General features: G+C 39.0%; 1 protein-coding gene across 1 annotated transcript in view; it reads right to left on the bottom strand.

Moving 5' to 3' along the window:
* ascc3 (activating signal cointegrator 1 complex subunit 3) overlaps positions 1-18,037 on the bottom strand; it is a 245,725-nt gene that overhangs the window by 136,121 nt on the left and 91,567 nt on the right. The window contains 2 exon segments of the mRNA XM_020621661.1: positions 7,811-7,951; positions 10,233-10,436. Coding sequence (XP_020477317.1) covers positions 7,811-7,951; positions 10,233-10,436 — 345 coding nt within the window.

Here is an 18,037-nt window from a genome sequence, read left to right as displayed (position 1 = left end):
CCTCCGCATCCATCCAGCTTTCTCCAGCTGTCTCCTTGATCCCCGCAAAGATCAAGTTTTTTTGCTTGGATTGTGCTTCCAAATATTCCACTTTATCCGATATGACTATTAAACTCTCACAGGTTTTGTAGACGTCCTCCCTTGTATCTTTGATTTGTGTTGTCTGTTCACCCATGGTAACTTTAATCACATCGACCTCTCGCTGGGTAAACTGCAGACTCGTTTTTATGTCCTGTATCTCTCTGGTCATGTCGTCGAATCACTTGTTGTTCGTCTCCATAAGTATTTGCACAAATCCTTTGAAGCTTTCGCTCAGCTGATTCAGCAGCGCAGTGTACATTCGTTTCTGCTCTTCCAGCAGGTCTGTTGCTTGCGTCGCTCTGTCATAATTTTCTTCAACTTCGACATCCTCAGCTGCTTCAGATTTATTTGCTCTTTTCCCTTTTGGAGGCATTTCAACAGATGTAGACTTTTTCCAAAGACTTGAAGGTGTAGAAGATATGAAAAAGATATGAAAAATCCCAGAACAGACAAGAGGAGCAGAAAAAACGTCCGCTCTCGCTTGCAACCCGGAAAAGTCAGCACTTTTGCACCATTCAAATGAATGGAAAAATTCTACTTCACCATACTTTCAGGTATCAGAATGTTCAGCTCTCCAAGTACATTCATGCTTCTCTTCAGAATTTTTCCAAAACTCATACCTTTGAAATATTTATCTTTATTTTGAAAATTTGCATCAGTGCATCTCAAGATCAAGATCCGGGTGCCGGAGAGACACACACACACACACATACAGACACACACCTGGTCTAGATCACATATCAGCAAGCAAGCGCAGGCAGAGGTTGATCTACTCACATCAAATGACCAATAGGATCATGAACTATTGAAGGTTGCACCCCTGTCCAGGGCGGAGCAGCCGAAGGAGATAAATGTGTTGTAAAAACTTAATTCAGGATTCAGAAGCCGGTTTTCCTGCGGGAGCTCTGTCTCTCTGAATCCAGCACTGTAAGACCTACCTGTGATCAGACTTTCAGTAAACTTTGTTGATTTTAAACAGTCCTCTCCTATCTTCACTTCTCGTGCTTCCAACAAAAAAATTGGGTTAATTTCTAACAGTCCTATTGGACTATTTTCACATCTTAATAAGTTCAGCATACTTTCAGCTGGTTGGCAATATCTTTACTAAGGGTCAGTAAATACCCAGACCTATACCCTATAGTGAAATTATTATACGTCTTGTATGTGTACTGAATAAACAGTAGAAGTGGAATAGATAAGTGTATGTTCCCTACTGAATACATGTATCACGCTTACACCCTGCTGTTACATGGAGTTCTCATGAGCAGTCAGACTGCAGATGTGTGGAAATACAACACAGAACATACCACGACTGTGAAAGATATTACCCAGTTCTTTTAACCAGGAACTCAGAGAGACGAAGCGGACCACTTGGATATATAAAAAATAACCGTGCTGGTTTATTCAAATGATCACAGGTAAAATTAACATTACACGTCCAGATCTCTTCCACCTCCAACCTGCATGCAGGCAAACGAAGTATAAAAGATCCTGAACCATAATGCCTATACAATTTTATCACTTGGTTGGGATAGCCCATACTACCCAGGAATGTCAAACCGTGACGTCACCTGATATGCCAGCTTCACAGCTGGCCGTAGCAGTAGTCAAAACATGGAGAAAATCAATGTGTGTGTGAGTGTTGATTATGTGGTGTGTATCTAAAAACATACAGGACATTCAGGGACATGTCCGGACATTAAGCCTTGGAAGATATTATGATTAAGATTATGGCCAAACATATCATAATAATAGCAATAAGCTCCTGCCTGCAAACTGTCTCTATTTAGTTGTCCTTGGCCTATATGCAGCCTGCAAAACTCATAAGAATGACTAAGCATTTAACAGCCTGAGTTAGACAGCCTGGCTCCACTAAACATTACTAATACAACAAATTACTAACAAATATCTGACTAAGAAATTACCTAACAACTGTTAAGTCTAAATGTATAAATGACATTGCCTCTCCAAAGATTTGCCTCATGCAACCCTATTGTGTGTATAGAGTGCACCCCTGCAACAAGTAAAATTGCACTTTAGACTTACTGGAATAAGTCTAAAGTCTCCTTTTCACATTGTTTGTTTGTCATCTCATCTCATACGAAGCAGTTATGCTGAGAAGCTACTAAAAATACAATCAGTATTGGTGGGCACACATCAAAGCATATTGTCATAAAGATCAGTAACATTATAATGTTTGGCTTTGGAGAAATTAAGTTTAATTTATTGTGACAATCACAGCCTGTAAGACAATTAAAGGTAAGCTGAGGGTTCCATATCGCTAGCTACACAGTTCATTTAAAGAGTTACTGACATGAAGACAACTGTCAGGTTGTGAATAAGACCTGAAATATGCAGGTGTTGTCAGGGAGGTGAGTGACGCTCCTGTGAAGATAGAGGAATGAACCCAATTAAAGAGCCAGTCAGCTGAGGCAGTAGAACAGACTTTAATGTCCTTTTGTGATTTTAGCAGAAACACACAGTCTTGGGGAATCGGGCAGAAGAGTGGTACTTAATACGGTCCAAGGTCGAAGTCTCCAGCAGCGCAGCGTAAATGTACTATAAAATGTAGCTTATGAATATTCATGGGCTATAAATCTTTTAATAGTATGTAACACCTTTTCTACTGGCCAATCCTTCAATATTTGAATGGTTTCTGTAGCTGAAAGTTCTGAACAACTGTATGTGTGCCTGTATTATGCACACAAGTTAATTAGCTTAAGAAGTGGAGGGCTCATAAGTAATGCTTAAAAAGGTGAAAGGTAAATAGAATATTGACAAAACAGGAAGCAGAAAAAAATATCAAAATATTGATAGAATAAATTGTTTAATCATTGGTCGAGTTATGTGACCACATGCCGAGAATGAAATGTGATGAGGTAAGGCTTCCCATTCTCTCCCTTGCTACATTGGTAAAGCGATCTGGATGACTGCTGAACATTTTGCTAGCTGAAAGTATGCGGAAGTAGAATTTTCCCATTCATTTGAATGGGGCAAAACTTTCAAAATAAAGCTAAATATTACAAAGGCATGAAGTTTAGAAAAATTCTGAATAGAAGCATGAATGTCCTTGAAGAGCTGAACATTTCGATACCTGAAAAAGCTGAAAGCATGCTGAAGTAGAATTTTCCCATTCGTTTGAATGGGGCAAGATTTTCAAAATAAAGCTAAATATTACAAAGGTATAAAGTTTAGAAAAATTCTGAATAGAAGCATGAAAGTCCTTGAAGAGCTGAACATTTCGATACCTGTGTTAGCGTGATTTCTATTTTACGCACTTATGAATGATTTTATTTGATAGCACACATAAGTTTACATACATATTTACATATCACCGTATGTGTTCACTGAACCACTGATATTTACTGTATTAGTCACTGAAGCACTGTTCAACATTATAGTGTCTTGTCCACCAAATTACTGAATCTCATTAGATTTACAGCTCTGGCTAAGAGAGTCCACAGTGAATTTATTATCACCACTGAGCTAGTGGAGCCAGGAGAGTTCGGTTCACTGGGACTCCAAGGTTAATCAAACAAAGATTAGAAAATTTTCTCATTCATTTGAATGGGGCAAGATTTTCAAAATAAAGCTTAATATTATGAAAGGTATGAAGTTTAGAAAACTTCTGAATAGAAGCATGAATGTCCTTGAGGAGCTGAACATTTTGATAGCTGAAAGTATGTGGAAGTAGAATTTTCCCACTCATTTGAATGGGGCAAGATTTTTTTCAGAATAAATTCTAAATAGTTTAAAAAGTATGAAAGTTGTAAAAAATACATGCCATAATATCCTGAGAAACCTGAACATTTTAATACCAGAATGGTTTTTCTAGCTGAAAGTATACTGAACCTATTAAGAAGTGAACATTTTTCTGATTGGTCCCCACAAAGTATGTAAAACAAGTAGGGTTGTGTGTGTGTGTGTATGAGAAAGAAAGAGTAGTCCTACGTACTGATAAATACTAGAGTGTGGCTACTGAAATGAGACATAAAATGTAAATGGTAATTATGCAAAAACCATAAAAAATATCATAAAGCTGTTTACAGTATGAATAGCTGAAGAGTTGCTGAATAGTTATTAATTGAAATGGTGGTTTTAGCTGAAGGTATGCTGAGGATATGAAGATGTAAAAATTTGTCCCATTCATTTCCAATGGGAAAATTTTTGTGAAAAAAAGCTGAATTTATTAAAAAATATGAAAGTTATAAAAAAAAAGTTGAGTACACGCCATAATGTCCTTAAAAAGAGGAACAACTTGATACCACAATGGGTTGTATGGCTGAAAGTATGTGGGAGGAGATGAGCGGCGAAAAACATACGGAAAAAACTATAATAAAATTTGGAAAACAAGAGTGTGGTTGCTTCGCATCCACACAATAATAAAGATTGGAAAACAAGAGTGTGGCTGCATAGCATCCACACAATAAAGAGCAGGAAAGCATAGTGTGGACGCTTTAAAGCATCTACACAATTACTTAAAAGCAGTCTAGGTTATCATTAGCATCTGGAGAGTGCTGCAATACTAGCAGAGCCACTTTGTAGGTCCTGTCATAGAACAAAGAGGAGGAGAGCACACAGCAAGATAAGGAACTGCTGTCATCAGCTAGAAAAAACAAACTTGAGAAACAGTGCAGTGTAAGGTGAAGTGAAAAACACCTTCCTAATATAAGAGAGCATAAAGTAAGTAGACAATAATGCTTTTTGGTGGATTAATACACATTTGGTGCTCTATTGAGTATTTCCAGCAGAAGGAAAATGCAGTTGGGACAGAGTTGAAACAATCCACTGTGCTTATTTATGGTAATGAAAGAACATGTTAGCAGATCTATTCATCGATGGTTTGGACCTTGTGGAATTTGTTAATGATAAGAAAATACAGAATGTCACCACAGATGCACAACGCAGCAAAGAAACAAACAATGTCTGTTGTCAGAGATGTTCTAATTTGGTTCATGGCAAGACCAAGGGAACTTAACGTAAAGTGTAAGCATTTAACTCAATTGTTCAAACAATGTGCATCTTAAAGGCACCCTTAAATTGCAGTAAGTTTTGATGATATTTAGCCCTTTAAAGGTCAACTATATTATAGCCCCAATTCAGAAAAAGTTGGGACAGTATGTACAATGAAAATTAAAACTAAAAACACTGATTAGTAAAAAAAAATAAAAATCTGTGTCCTGTATTACATTGGAAATAATACACAGCACATTATTTGATGTGAAACCTCATCAATTTTATTCTTTGTTCAAAACAAACACTCACTTCAATCCTGATGCTGCAACACATTCTAAAAAAGTTGGGATGGCTGCATTTCAGGGGTAATCCACCATAATAAGGTAAAACAATGAAATGATGATTCCATTTGAAACAGATGATGTCAACAAGTGACTGCATCATGATTTGGTCCTAAAGTGGCATCCTGGAAAGGCCGAGCACTTTAGGAGCAAAGATGGGCCAAGGACCGCCAATTTGCCAACATAAGTGTGAGAAAATTATTGAAATGTTTAAAAACTATGTTCCTCAGAGAAAGATAGGAAGGGATTTGGATATGTCACCCTCTACGGTGCATGACATGATTAAAAGATTCAAGGAGTCTGGAGGGAATTCAGTACGTAAAGGACCAAGTCTAAGCTGGATGACCGAGCTCTTGGATCCCTCAGACGGCACTGCATCAAGAATCATCTCTTTTCTATAAGCGATATAACCACATGGGCTCAGGATTACTTTGGCACACCTGTGTCATGCACCACAATACAGTACGTAGTTACATCCGTAAATTTCACTTAAAACTGTACTGTGCCAAAAGGAAGCCCTGTGGCAACAGTGTCCAGAAGTTGACTGCTCTGGGCTCAGAGGCATCTGGGATGGACCATCACACAGTGGAAACATGTACTGTGATAAGACGAATCAGTATTTTAAGTGTTTTTTTGGAAGGAATGGATGTCATGTGCTCCGGACCAAAGACGAAAAGGACTGTTACCAGCAACAAACCCAAAAGCCAGGGTTTGTCATGGTCTGGGGTTGTGTCAGAGCCCTTGGCAAAGGTGACTTACACTTCTGTAATGGCAGCATTAATGTTGAAAAATACAAAAAGACTTTGGAGCAACATATGCTGCCTACAAAGCCTTTATATGACATCTTTTCCACGGATGCACATGCATATATCATGTTAACAAACTCTTGTTTTGGCAAGTTGGTTAGGAAATGTACTTTAGGAATGACAAGTAATTTTTCCAAAAGTTGTTTATCGATAGATTAATTCACTTATGATTCACTTTATCACAATTCCAGGGGCCAGAAGTTCACATATACTCAGTGGACTGTGCCTTTAAAAGGCTTGAAAAATTCTAGAAAATGACGTCATGGCTTTAGAAGCTTCTGATTGGCTAAGTGACATCATTTGACTCAGTAGGAGGTGCAGCTGTGCATGTGTTTTAAGGCCTGCATTTAAACTCACTACCTCTTTGGGAAAATCAAAAGAACTCAGCCCAGACCATAGAAAAAAAACTCCACAAGTCTGGTTCATCCTTGGGAGCACTTTCCAAACACCTGAAGGTTCCACGTTCATCTGTACAAACAATATTACACAGGTATAAACACCATGGGACAACTCAGCCATCACACCGTTCAGGAAAGAGACACATTCTGTCTCCTTGAGATGAACATACTTTGGTCTGAACAGTACAAATCAATCCCAAAACAACAGCAAAAAGACCTTGTGAAGGTACCAAAGTCTCTATCCACAGTAAAGTCAGTCCCATATCGACATAACCTGAAAGGCTGCTCAGCAAGGAAGAAGCCACTGCTCCAAGATGCCATAAAAAAAGGTCGACTACAGTTTGCAGCTGCACACGAGGACAAAGATCTGACTTTTTGGAGAAATGCCCTCTGATCTGATGAAACAAACTGAATTGTTTGGCCATGATGACCATCGTTATGTCTGGAGGAAAAAGGGGGAGGCCTGCAAGCCAAAGAACACCATCCAAACCGTGAAGCACAGGGGTGGCAGCATCGTGTTGTGGGGGGGTCTTCCAAATGGACAGTGACCCAAGCAGACTTCCAAAGCTGTGCCAAAATGGCTTAAGGACAACAAAGTCCAGGTACTGGAGTGGCTATCACAAAACCCTGACCTCAATCCAATAGAAAATTTGTGGGCAGAACTGAAAATGAGTGTGTGAGCAAGGAGGTCTACAAACCTGACTCAGTTCCACCAGTTCTTTCAGGAGGAATGGGCTAAAATTCCAGCAACTTACTGGAAAAAGCTTGTGGAAGACATCCTGAAACGTTTGACCCAAGTTAAACAATTTAAAGCCAATGCTACCAAATACTGAGTGTATCTAAATGTCTGACTCACTTGAAATGTGATAAAAGAAATAAGAGTTGAAATCAATCTTTTTCTCTACTATTATTGTGACATTCTTAAAATAAAGTAGTGATCCTAAGTGACCTAAGACAGGGAATGTTTATAAGACTGAATATCACGGGTGATGAAAAACTGAGTTTAAATGTACGTATTTGGCTAAGATGTATTTAAATTTCTGACTTTAACTGTATGAAGAAATTACCTCCAATAGATGTCAGAATTCAATTCACTTGGGGGTGCTAGAGAACATACATGTATGTGTAGAGGCAACCTGGATGACAAGACAGCTAGTGCCCCCTTAGTTTGAACTAGGTACTGAAACATGATAAAGATCTCATAATGTATGAAACATTGCGTGTGTACCTGTGTCCGTAGGATCTCTCCTTTGGTTAGCTGCATGTCTCCAGTGAGTTCTTTAACAGTGATGCCTAGTGGCTCCAATCGCTTACTGAAGTAATTTGTCATCTCAGCTGCCAAGGCCTTCATTGGAGCCACATATACGATCTAGAAAGGAAGAGAATGATATACAAATTAATAGGATAAAGAACAGAGAGAGACAGAGTAGGGAATGTAAACGATGGGGATGCAGGTTAAGGGGTATGGGGATACAGGAGAGAGGGACTAGAAGCACACTGTAGTGACATACAGTATGTGCAAACAGAGGCAAGTGTGTTCTTGTACTTGCTATTGTTAGATAATTGTTAGAAATTAATGTGTTAGTAATGCCGTTTAGTAAGATTCAAAGTCTGCTCTAGTCTGTTTTGTTTCAAGGTTAGCAGACAGAATGTTGATTCTGAAAAGTGAATCATGGCACCAATTGTTTTCTTGTAATCTTGTAGCTTGTGTTAGAATATTATGTCTGAATGAATTCCTTAGCTACGCACCACGTGACAACATACACACACGTTGAGCTTCCTCATTTTGTTATGACTAGGTAAAACGCAGTGGCTCCAAGCATGTGGAGCTCTAGATAAGAGATGGAGTTTGCAGAATGACTTCATCTGGGGTTCTGTAATCTTTTTGTGTAATAGGTTAGCCCAAAACATATAAATGTATTAGGCTTTGTGTGGCCAGGAACTCTTTTCTCCAGCAGCCAGTGTGTGTGTCTCTGGCGGAGGGAGCAACCCAAGTTGTGTTTGTACTTTTACTTGTGGTTTAAAATAAATCAGCACTAAATGAAGAGAGACGGATTCTTTCGTTATTCAGAACTGTCCAATTAAAGAACTGGGGTATTACAATATATAGTGAGGACCAAAAAAAGTATTTTTTGCTACACAGTGAGGACATTTGTGGAAAGTGAGGACATTTTGGCCAGTCCTCATTTTCTGAAACAGCTTTTTAAGGGTTAAGACTTGGTTTTAGGGTTCAGGGTATAATTAGGTTTAGGTTTGGTGAAGGGTTAGGCATTTAGTTCTGATGGTCAGGTTAGGGTAAGGGGCTAGGGAATGCATTATGTCAATGAGCATCCTCACAAAGATATGTTCAAGTGTATGTATGTGTGTGCCATCATGAAAGAAAACAAAGCCTTGGCTGAGTGTGTGTTAGGATTTGATGCTATGTGCCAGTACTTTTAACCTGAGCTGTCAATAGCTTACTGTTTGCTCATTTATTTATGACTCTGCTTTATGATTGTTGTATTTAAATAGATTTACATTCATTTTCTGACAACACACTGTCTGGCCATGATATATAAGCTACAGCACAAATTTGTTTGGATCAGCTTTCCTTTCTACAGTCTGACATGTGAGAAAAAACTTTGCACCCTTACACATTTAAAAAAAAGTCCTTTATCTCTAAGAGAAAGAACCTGACAAAGGTATCTGGTCTCCACAATTCCTGAGTTAATATTGAGCTCATTAATAGTACAGAATCTTAGTTTTTGACTCAGGACTTAATATGTCACAAAATAAACAGAATGGTGTTGACAAAATTACTGACACCTTAAATTTGATGACATTGGTAGCACAGCCGTTGGAGAAAATAAGGTGCTGTTAAGTGCTTCCTGTAGACTTGTATGCTGTACTGGCAGTTTTGGCCCAATTTTCTCAGTTATGAAGGGTGTATTCTTCCAACCGCTGTTGTCAAATTTCAATATAGGTATTCCAGGGGAATTAATTGCAGACCACTTTGGAACAGCCCAGTGCTTGTTTATGAAATACTTGGGGTGTTTTTTGTTTTGTGTCCTGCTGGAGGAGCTTCAACAGAGACACAGCTTGGTTACAGTGGCTGGATCACTGTGCTCTAAAACACCTTGGTATTTGATGATCCCATACACAGATTTATTGCACCCAGTACCAGGGCCAGCCAAACAACCCAACACATCAGTGACCCTCCTGTTGGGACAGTGTCTTTTTCTTTGAAATTGAGAAATTGCAAGGGTATTTACAGGTATGATTGGACACCAATAACACAATCCACTAACAAGATGCCTTAAAACTATCAGATGCCTCAAATCTTAGCATCCAAGGCTCCAAGGATCACATCTGAGCCTGTGCATAGGGTGTGTCAGTTTTAGCAAGAAACATGCCTAAATTCCATGAGGTGTGTTGAGGGATTGTGATCGAATAACACTGGAAACATTAAGCGGTTGTCACAGACATTCTTAGACATTACACAGAAATTCATTTAAACTCTGACTGTGATTTTGATGGACAGCCAGGCAGACATCGCAGGAATTCTTTTGCCAAATGTAACTGAACCGTACAGCATGTGCACTGGTAGCAAAAACCAAACCTACTTTATATTCTGGATCTCTATGTTGTATGTTCAGTTGTATGTGTCAGACCTTGAATTCATCCTTTTTGATAACGCCACCCGGCTGAAGGTGCTGGCGGATCTCGTGAAGGACAGTCAGCATGGCAATGTTGGTCTTGCCGGCACCAGTTGGAGCACAGATCAGAAGGTTTTCATTGGTGTTGTAGGCTGTCTCAAACACCATGGACTGGATCCTGTTCAGACGCTTCATTCCCTTGAACACCAGCTGCCCGATCTGAGTAACCAAATCGAGGGAAGGAAACAATGAACAGTGGTTAGCACATCATTACAATACAATCATCTTACAAAAACTTCAAAAAATAGAAGGGTTTGAGAAATTGTGCATATTAATGTAAATGAGATTACAGTTTTTAATATTTTTGAAAAAAACCTTAAAACATATTTTTGCAATGCACTGCAGGATTTTGGGACATGGAAGCAATGACAGGGACCAAAACAGATAGTAATAATAGTGGAGGTAGATATTGGAATGTTTGTATGATCCAATACTAAAAAACAAAGTGCAATTGTGAACTCTTGCTGTATTATAAACCGCCATAACTGTTCTCATTACCTGTCATGGAAAACATCACAAAAAGAGTGCAATTTTTCAGCTTTCCAGTCTTGAAGTGAAACAGTGGAACTCAGGTCTCCAAGTTAACAAAGAGGTTTCACATAACATCTTCAGCAGGTGTGTGTTTATGCCAATTTAAAACAGGAAAGTTGTAATCAAAATACATTTAACTGTTACATGGTTCCCACTAGCTGCGAAAGGTTGTTGCAACTTACGCAACTAAGCTTGCTGCATAGTTACATAACTAATCAAAGCAGTCTGTCTGTCATGCTGTGAAATGCTACAGTATATGGCCAGTCATTCATGTACAGTGGCAAGAAAAAGTAGGTGAACCTTTTATAATGTGCATAATATAACAACACACAAAAAACATTCTGTTCTTTCACGTCTTTATTGAAAACAACCATAAAAACCTCACAGTGCTAGTGGAAAAAATATGTGAACTCCTGAGTTAATGACCTCAAAATAGCTAATTGGAGTCAGGTGTTAGCATACCTGGAGTCTTGTTAAGAAAATGAGTTTTTAAGAAAATGAGTTTGGAGGTGTGGACTAGAGCTACTTTGATTGAGAAAAACCACTCAAACCTTTTGAGTTTGCTCCACACAAGAAGAATATGCTTATGTGAGGCATGCCTCACCAAAAAGAGATTTCAGAAGATCTACGATCAAGAATTGTTGATTTACATAAAACCTGGAAAGGCTTATAAAGTGATTTCAAAGACTTTAGAAATTCACCAGTTTTGTGGGTACCTGCATCAGGTCAGGTACCCACAAAAAGAGACATGTAACAAGTAAAAAATATGTTTCTATTTTATTCATGGGTACAGGCACCAGTAAAAATGCAGATGGGTAGCGAGTGAAATAAACAATTTAAATGACTAAATACAAATAAATAAAGGTGCTGCTTATTTTAAACATCTAATTAAGCATTTATCAAGCCCAAATAACCGAATGCATTTATTGTGAAGTCCTATGGAACATCCAGCTAAAAGGATGTCACTCCGACATCAACGCAGGCTAGGCATCAGTGTGTCAAACTAGAAAATCTAAAAATGAAAATAGCTAGTGGTGAATGCAAAATCATGGTAAACACAAAACTGTGGACAATAGCTCATCGAAGGCCAAGTCAGACGTATGGGAGAAATTCTGTGGTTACAGACTGTGAGAACAATGTTATCAGGAGCTGTGATGCTGTAAATAGTGCCAAAATGTGTTAGTATTTGAGAGCTGCAAGATAGGAACTTCTTCACTGAGGGAACAGCTGCAGAGCCCAGGTGTTGTGTCCACTGAATGACACTTTTCTAAGAACAACTCTCAAGCACTTTAAAGAAAGTGACTGTGTAGCCTGTTTTAATTACAGGTACGGGTTATGTTAATGGGTCTAGTCGGGTCTGGATTTCATTTACTGAAGAACTAGCGTCAGGTAATGGTTCGGGCCTGATACAGAGCTTTGCAGGTGCGGTTTTCAAAACTGGACACTGAGGACTATGCCATATGGAGAAGACAGGTGGGCATGTACACGCCATACCAGTGAGCATGGTGCTTGCATGTGAAGGCAAGGATGTGATTTTCCTTGACAAGATTGTCTGTATGCTGTGTTCATGCTGTTATGAAACCATAAACTATGTGAAGTGAATATGAACTGCACATACTGCATTAACAGCTTTGTTCATATGTTGCATAACACATCATCTTAATAACTGATGGAAAATTACTTCAATTCTGAATCTCTTTATTTGTATAACATAATATTGATTAGTGCACAGTTGTAGTAAATGTGTGAATTTGACAGTACCAATGGACTGCATAAAGGCAAAAAATAAGTAAACAAGTAAAACACTAAAGGCATATAAAAATAAGAACTTAACTGAAAACCTGGTGCCTGGATAAATTTATCATTTCTCTGCCCTTCGATTGTGTATGCACTCACACCACAACTAAGGTAAGTAAGCCTGTCTGAAAATGTGCCTTGCAGTAGCTTGTTGAGGTCACCTGACTACTGTTTGTGTTTGTGCAGACTGAGCTCATTAATTAGCTGGGAGAGTGGAAGAAGCAACTCAATGTTTGTTATCCTACTTCCATAAACCTTTGGCCACATTACTTCTCTTTCAATTGAACAATTCATAGAAGTACTTCTAGTCATTTAGAATTTTTCCTCAATATATCTTATTGTTCCCTCTCCAATCATATCACAATCTGATAATTAAATGTAATCTTAATGTTTCTTTTTAAATGGCATCATATTAAGTATTCACGAAAATATGATTCTCTCCTCATTTACTTAAAGGATACACTGATGACGCTGTGTAACTCAGCAGTGAACTATAGGATCATTTCTGGATGTAGGGGCACAGCAGCAAAATCACACAGTGATCCATGTCAACAATGATCGGCAAAGTCAGTGACACAGTTCAACAGTATTGGTTGCCTAGTTACCCCTAGCAACTAGATTTGGGCCAATGTCAACTGTTGAGTCCAGCTTCCCCTGTTGGTGACTTCATTTTCTGACAAACACAGTGCATAATCCTCTACACAGTCTGCTGACACTGTGATCACTTACATTACGTTATTTACTGAGCCTGAGGTGACTAAAAAGAAAGTGGAGCAACAAGAAGCATGAAGGAAGAGAAAATGTGTGTGGTGGGCTCAGCTGTCACTCAGGCTGCCTCATGTCTGCCTTCACTATGGCAACAGAGTGTGGGTGATGGCCCTCAATCTCACACTGCCTTTGATATGTAGAGAAATGGCCACTGTGAAGGACAGTTGATGCCACACATGCGCGCACTTGTGCTAATGCACTGTATAAATACAGGAGGGTGAAATCGTCCAGCTGCTGGACCATTTCCTTCTGAGTACAGTCAAAAAAATAAAATAAAATAAATATTTAAAGACCACATATAAATCTGATTACCAGTATATTCTGTTCATGCCATGGATAGAAATGCAGACATGTTACAGTAGCCTTGAGCATAAGAGGCATTCTTCCTTCAGATATTTGAGAGAGAGAGAGAGAGAGAGAGAGAGAGAGAGAGAAAGGGAGAGTTGTGGATTTGTCTAGGTCATGGGTTGGCAAACCTTTTGACTTGCGGGCCACAATGGGTTCTAAAATTTGACAGAGGGGCCTGGCCGGGAACAGGAGGATGGAGCGTTTGTGTGAACTAATATAAATGACATATAAAAGCCGTTACATAAAAGGTTTTGGCCTTTAACAGGTAGCAAAGCATGAATATGCAAAGCTTATTGTACAAATTATTCTCCAAATGCATTTTGTTCACAACACAGTAGAGAAATAAACCTTCAATTTCAGTGGGAACAGTGTTGTTGGTCTCCCTTTTTAGCCACTTCATCAAAGTCTGGAGTTAGTTTTGTTGTGGCTATTCTCAGGATAGATCTGAGGTGTTGGTCAGTTAACAGGGATCTGTAGCTTCACGTTCAGCTCATTCATGTGTGAAAAAATGTCCACAGCAAATACAAAGTCACAAAGCCAGTTCTTGTCGCTCAGCTCAGGAAATTTGTTGGATTACCCCATTAACTCCAAAAATGCACTAATCCCCTCTTTGAGCACTAACACTCATTGAAACACTTTGCCCAGAATTAACCAGCGGACATGAGGGTGGTAAAGTAAGTCCTGGTGATCCGCATCGGTTTGTTAGGTATTTTTTTAGTCAGATAGAAATTGGTTAGATACTTGTTGTATTAGAAATGTTTAGTGGAGACAGGATGTCTAACTCAGGCTGTTAAATGCTTACTCATTTCCATGAGCTACTCCAGGTTGTTTATGTTCCAGGATAACTAGATAGAAAGTGGCTACTGTATGATATGTTCAGCCGTAATCTTAATCATAATATCTTCCGGGCTAGCCCAACCAAAGAGATAAATGTATAGGCCTGTTGTGGTTCAGGGTCTTTCATTCTTCATCTGCCTGCGCGCAGTATTGGAGGTGGAAGATATCTGGACGTGTAATGTTAATTTTACCTGTGATCCTTTGAATAAACCAGCACAGTTTTTTGTATCCACTTGGACTGCCTTGTCTCTCTGAGTTTCACTGGTTAAGCGTAACTGGGAAAATAGCTTTCAGGTTTCCTCCAGGAACATAATGAACTGACAGTGCTGAAGTCCCCTTGCTCGTATAAAATTAACAAGTCTTACGACTGGATTCGATTCACGACATGATTAAGCTGCAATACAGACTTACACAGAGATTCCTGATGAATGATGCAGTGAAGGAAAATAACATCCTGGTCAGGGTTTTCCTCTTTCACTTTTTCCTGGATCCTTTTCAGCAGCCCGACATTTTTTCCAGTTAAAGTTGCCGATCCGTCCATGGTGACATTGGCAAGTTTACTCCAAGGTAGCTTCATTCTCTTGATGACAGCAGAAATATGGCCATATAAGTCCTCTCCTCGCATATTTCCTTTCAGGGACTCCATGGCCAAAAACTCCTCCGTTATCTCAAAACTGTTGTTAATCCCTCAGATCAAAATTAGGATCAGATTAGGTTTGGTTGGCCAGATTAAAAAGCCTAACGGGCCGTAGTTTGCCCATGCCTGTTCTAGGTGCTGATGTAAATTTGTCAGAATGATGGACTGTAGCTTTAAATCTTGCAAATCACCAGTTATTTGTGTTGCAAACATTTTATCTGTTGAGATTGATCAGGTTCCTAACACTGTGAGCTTTGTGGTTTCACTTTCCCCCTGCCCACTGTAGCAAGCAGGGGAAATCAATAAAATCAATGACTCTATAGATTAAAACATTGCTGATGTTCTCCAGTACAGTTTTGCTGCCTGTCAGCCTGGTGAAGTTTGTCCTGCCGGCAGGCAGCTCTGAGTGAGTTTGAGTGCACAGAAAAGTGCTATAGAAGTCCAGTTCCCATTTACAGCTGTCCTCATGCCAGAGATACTGAAAAGAATTCAGAGTTGATGTGGACTGAACAGCTCAAACACTGCAGTAGGGCTTACATGTCACTCATGTCACTTAAAATAGAAACATAATTCTCAAAGCAAACAAGCTGGTGACTACACCACATGATGAGATAATGTCTCCAATATTTAAAAAAACTTAAGAGGTGAAACTGATTAATGGTGTTTGCAGTAAAAGTAACAATTTTACCATTAAATAATTGTACATACAAAAATGCAAGAACACCACACAGGCCATCCCTCAGTGACTCACCATCACAGACACACTATTCAGATGGAGAAACAACATCAGATGCCTCAGACCAGAAAGCAGCATTACAAACAGCACCAGGTTCACCAACAGCTTCTTTCCTGCAGCCATTAGACTGGTTGCTAAGGACATTCAGACTGGGGTGAAATCCCCACCACCACCACAGCAATGGATCTGGACTCTGACCCCCATCCTCCTTCCTTCTCTACTTCAGCTTGGGCATGCAAACACACAGACACACAATTTTAAAATAAAGTGCAAACAATTCCAGTGTACTACAAGTTCTACCGAATGAGTAATGCCACTATCACTGCAACTCAGATGTTTGAGAAACATCAGAAGAACAACTCAAAGGGTTGCATGAACGCTCTGAATAGTCAGATTATTCCTACAGATACGTCGACTGTAACAAGAAGCGTCAGATCCTACACATTATGTAGCAGTATTTAGCTACTTTAAACTACTCATAATTAATGAGATAACTTTGCAAAAACTCCTGTGTACCTGTACACCTTCACTTGTGCAAATAATGCCAAATAAAGAACTTGACCTGTAATTCTTTTTTTTAATTATTTTTGGTGTAGTGGAGGCCTTTAACAGTGAGTTGCAGAACAACATAACTGCCTTATTCACAATGTACAAACAAACGCAGTCAGTGCAACATAAAGGTGTGTTTGCAAGGCTTGTTTCCTTTAGCTTCTTTTGCTATTTATTTCTGTTTACTGAAAATAAATATAAATCAGTGGATGTGACTGTAAACTGTCACTTAGGTTTACAATGTTATAGTTTGATACTTTTTAATCCTGACTGACCAATATGAACTAAACTAAAACATTAACAGGGCCACATTGTGAATAAAGCAACAGGAAAATTCAGATGTTAATGATGTAAACTGGATGTAATAGAATAACGTACAACAGAGTGTAGGTCCAGGTGTGCTGTGCATCTCTTATCTCTTTTCTCCATCATTTACCCAGTATTTGCTGCCTCTGTGCTCTACCTTTCTCCCACTAACACTGGTTCAGGATGTCTTAAGCTTAGACAGCAGCATTATTTATTCAAGGATTCATTAGAAGCATGTCATCACGTTCCTCTTCCCCTCGTTTCACTCCAACACTCATAGAAAGAAATAATTAAAGAGTGCATGTCAGGCAAGGATATGTGGGGTGCTGTTCAGAAGTTGGCTTCACAGCCCAGCAGGGAGGAAGAGGTTATTAATGCATCAAAGAGCAACTTTATTAGCGTCCACTTAAGCTGGGAGTAAAGGATGGCTGTGGTTTCATCTAGGTACTGTTTAGGGCCAGGGAGCTTCTGAAGAACAGCTTTGGTACAGTCAATGAAGTATACATAAGATAGTTTAGCTGTTTTGTGTTGCATAAAGACTGCTGATTACCAGCAATACTCACTGCCACTACAAAGACCAAGTCAAATAACACAGAAATGTGACCGTTGTGTGTATGGTCAAAACTAATTTAGCTACATTTCCATTTGAGCTGTCTGATGGGCATCTGATATAAGTCCTTAGAAAATAGTTCCACCACCTGGCAAATTCACAAGAACAAGAAGTTGATCACAGCCATTCAAAGCTGTCCAGTTCTTTCCAAAAATTATCTTACAGAACACAGAAACAGCACAAAATCTTTTTGTAAAAAACTACTGGACCACTTGCTTAGACCATTTGTTACCAAGGTAATGTATAACCATTTCATGGCATCCAAATTTGCAAACATTATAGGGCTCATGGCATGCTTTTCCTTGTTTTTTGACTTATCTACACTGTTACAACGGAGAATTATCATCTTAGACATGACCTAAAGCTCAAAAAATTAGGTGTACATATGTTCTACTACTTCTATGCAGAAGCAACTCCATTTATACATGACCCGCAAACTCTCACTCGCAAGACCTTTTTTTATAACAGAAAAAAGTATTACATAATAGCTTAAGGATTTTCTTGAATGGTCATAAGAAAATGGTCTCCAGGTTGTTGCGCCTTCATGTGAGCTTGCCTGACATCCACCGGTGCCCCCACCATGTTGGCAAAATGTTATACAGCCTAGTTTATGTGTTTTCAATAAAGCTTATTTAAAAAAA

This window comes from Monopterus albus, unplaced genomic scaffold (assembly GCF_001952655.1).
Source record: "Monopterus albus unplaced genomic scaffold, M_albus_1.0 scaffold264.1, whole genome shotgun sequence".
NCBI classification, from domain to species: domain Eukaryota; kingdom Metazoa; phylum Chordata; class Actinopteri; order Synbranchiformes; family Synbranchidae; genus Monopterus; species Monopterus albus.
This window is presented reverse-complemented; position numbering and strand designations above follow the sequence as displayed.